The following is a 1,679-nucleotide window of genomic DNA, read 5'->3' as shown; positions in this document are numbered from 1 at the left end:
CCCCCACCAATACGGCGCGTAGGGCAGCGCCATCTTGGCCTTAGCGGCCGCATCGATCAAATCCTTGAGCAAAATCCCGCCCTCAACGGTCATCGTCATCGACGTTTCGTCGACGCTAACGACCTTGTTCATCAACTTGGTACTGATTATCAGCCCGTAGCCACCGTCGGGACACACGAGTTTCGGTATGCTGTGCACGTATCGAGTCGCCACCTTCATCTTTTTCTCGGCCGCGGTTGCGTTCGCCACGATTTGGATCAGTTCGTTTTCTGAGGCTGGATACGCTGCTGAGGTTGCACGGCATGTTGATCGGTCAGGGAATGCGCCGTAGGAGTTGGTCACGGTGCAGTCGACCGAGCCCGACACGCACTTGATCGGATCCTCTGGAGGGCTACAGAGAGTTTTTTTGTGAAGGGAGAGAATTTGGATCAGGAAGAGGAGCGCGAATTGGACCCTCATTGTTGAGTTGATGGTAATTAATCATGCGAAGAGCATAGTAGTGCGGGTTTTTAAAAAGGGAGGATAACACGGGGGTCGGCGGAGTGAAGAGGTTCAGTCTTCCACTCACCCGACACTCGGAATACCCGTGTGTATAGGTGATGCAGTCAACTTTTGTTTATTGGGCAAGGGAAAGATACATTCGGAATATCAGCGAGCATTCTTTAAGTAAAATTTTTGGCGTTGGCAGGGTAACGCGTGGATAATGTAATCATTACCATCGAAGTGGCCAACAGTTTATATAAATAAAAGTTTAGCTGCCAAGTGAACTATTACTCATTAACTTGGTCTCAGCAGCACTGGCGTTGAAGATAAGTTTGAAATTTACACACAATTAGTGTGGAAGAAACGTGTAAGGGGATGTTTGTTTGGGCCAACTAGCTTTTTTGGAACAAAAAGTAAGCTTTGGACCATTATAGGATTTCAAAACTTGGTTTTGTTTCAATTTTTTTTTAAGAAAAGCTTTCTCAAAAACAGAGAAAACGGTTGGTATCTCATCCCCTTTTCCTCTCTATTCTTTTCTCTTCACGTGACAATGTAGACGTATAAAATTGCTTATAGGTCCCTTAACACAGCTCGGCACATACCGACGAACCATCGGGCGACGTATCCAAACACGAGCGTCAGTCCACAACGCCGAAGCCAAGTGACACACAACGAAGCGGAGTAATGAGGCGACGAGGTTAACGAATCGCACGCAAGCAACGGAATACATCCACTCGCGTGCGAAATCAAGCCAAGGGTTCGAAGAGTCAACGAGTCATCCAACCAAGGGCAGACTCGGACGAATCACGATCGAATCAAGATCAGTTTCGGACTCGAACTCAGAAGTGGATTTACTGCCAAATCAGGAATCGGATTTACTGCCAAATCAGAGTCTAAGTCAACCAAATCACGGACAGAACCGAAAAACGGATACAACGGAAAAACAACAAAACCCAACGCCTAAGGAGGGCTCGGCCAAAGCCATACCCCGAGTCTCCTTTCCGGCCGAAGATAGAATATAAAATTCTTCCTCTTCAGGGCCGGCCCAGATCTGTGCGCGGGCACAGTTCAGAGAGCCTATAAATAGGCCCCCCTTGGTTCATTTGAAAGGGTTAAAACTTTGAGAGCCGAAACTCTGCCGAATTGAGAATTGAGCTTGGAGTTTTGAAGACTTGAGGACTTGAACATTCAGATCT

The 1,679-nt window shown here is 47.3% G+C and overlaps 1 protein-coding gene across 1 annotated transcript in view; it reads right to left on the bottom strand.

Moving 5' to 3' along the window:
- The window catches only part of LOC109837064 (probable L-gulonolactone oxidase 6), a 10,987-nt gene extending 10,378 nt beyond the window's left edge, over positions 1–609 (bottom strand). Inside the window, 2 exon segments of the mRNA XM_020405148.1 lie at positions 1–6; positions 8–609. The exon segment at positions 1–6 is cut by the window's left edge and continues 202 nt beyond it. Of these exon segments, the coding sequence (XP_020260737.1) occupies positions 1–6; positions 8–459 (458 nt within the window). The 5' untranslated portion in view covers positions 460–609.

The sequence above is a fragment of the Asparagus officinalis genome, chromosome 4, assembly GCF_001876935.1.
Source record: "Asparagus officinalis chromosome 4, Aspof.V1, whole genome shotgun sequence".
In the NCBI taxonomy this organism is placed as follows: Eukaryota; Viridiplantae; Streptophyta; class Magnoliopsida; order Asparagales; family Asparagaceae; genus Asparagus; species Asparagus officinalis.
Note: the sequence above shows the minus strand (reverse complement) of the source record. Positions and strands in the feature narration are given on the sequence as shown.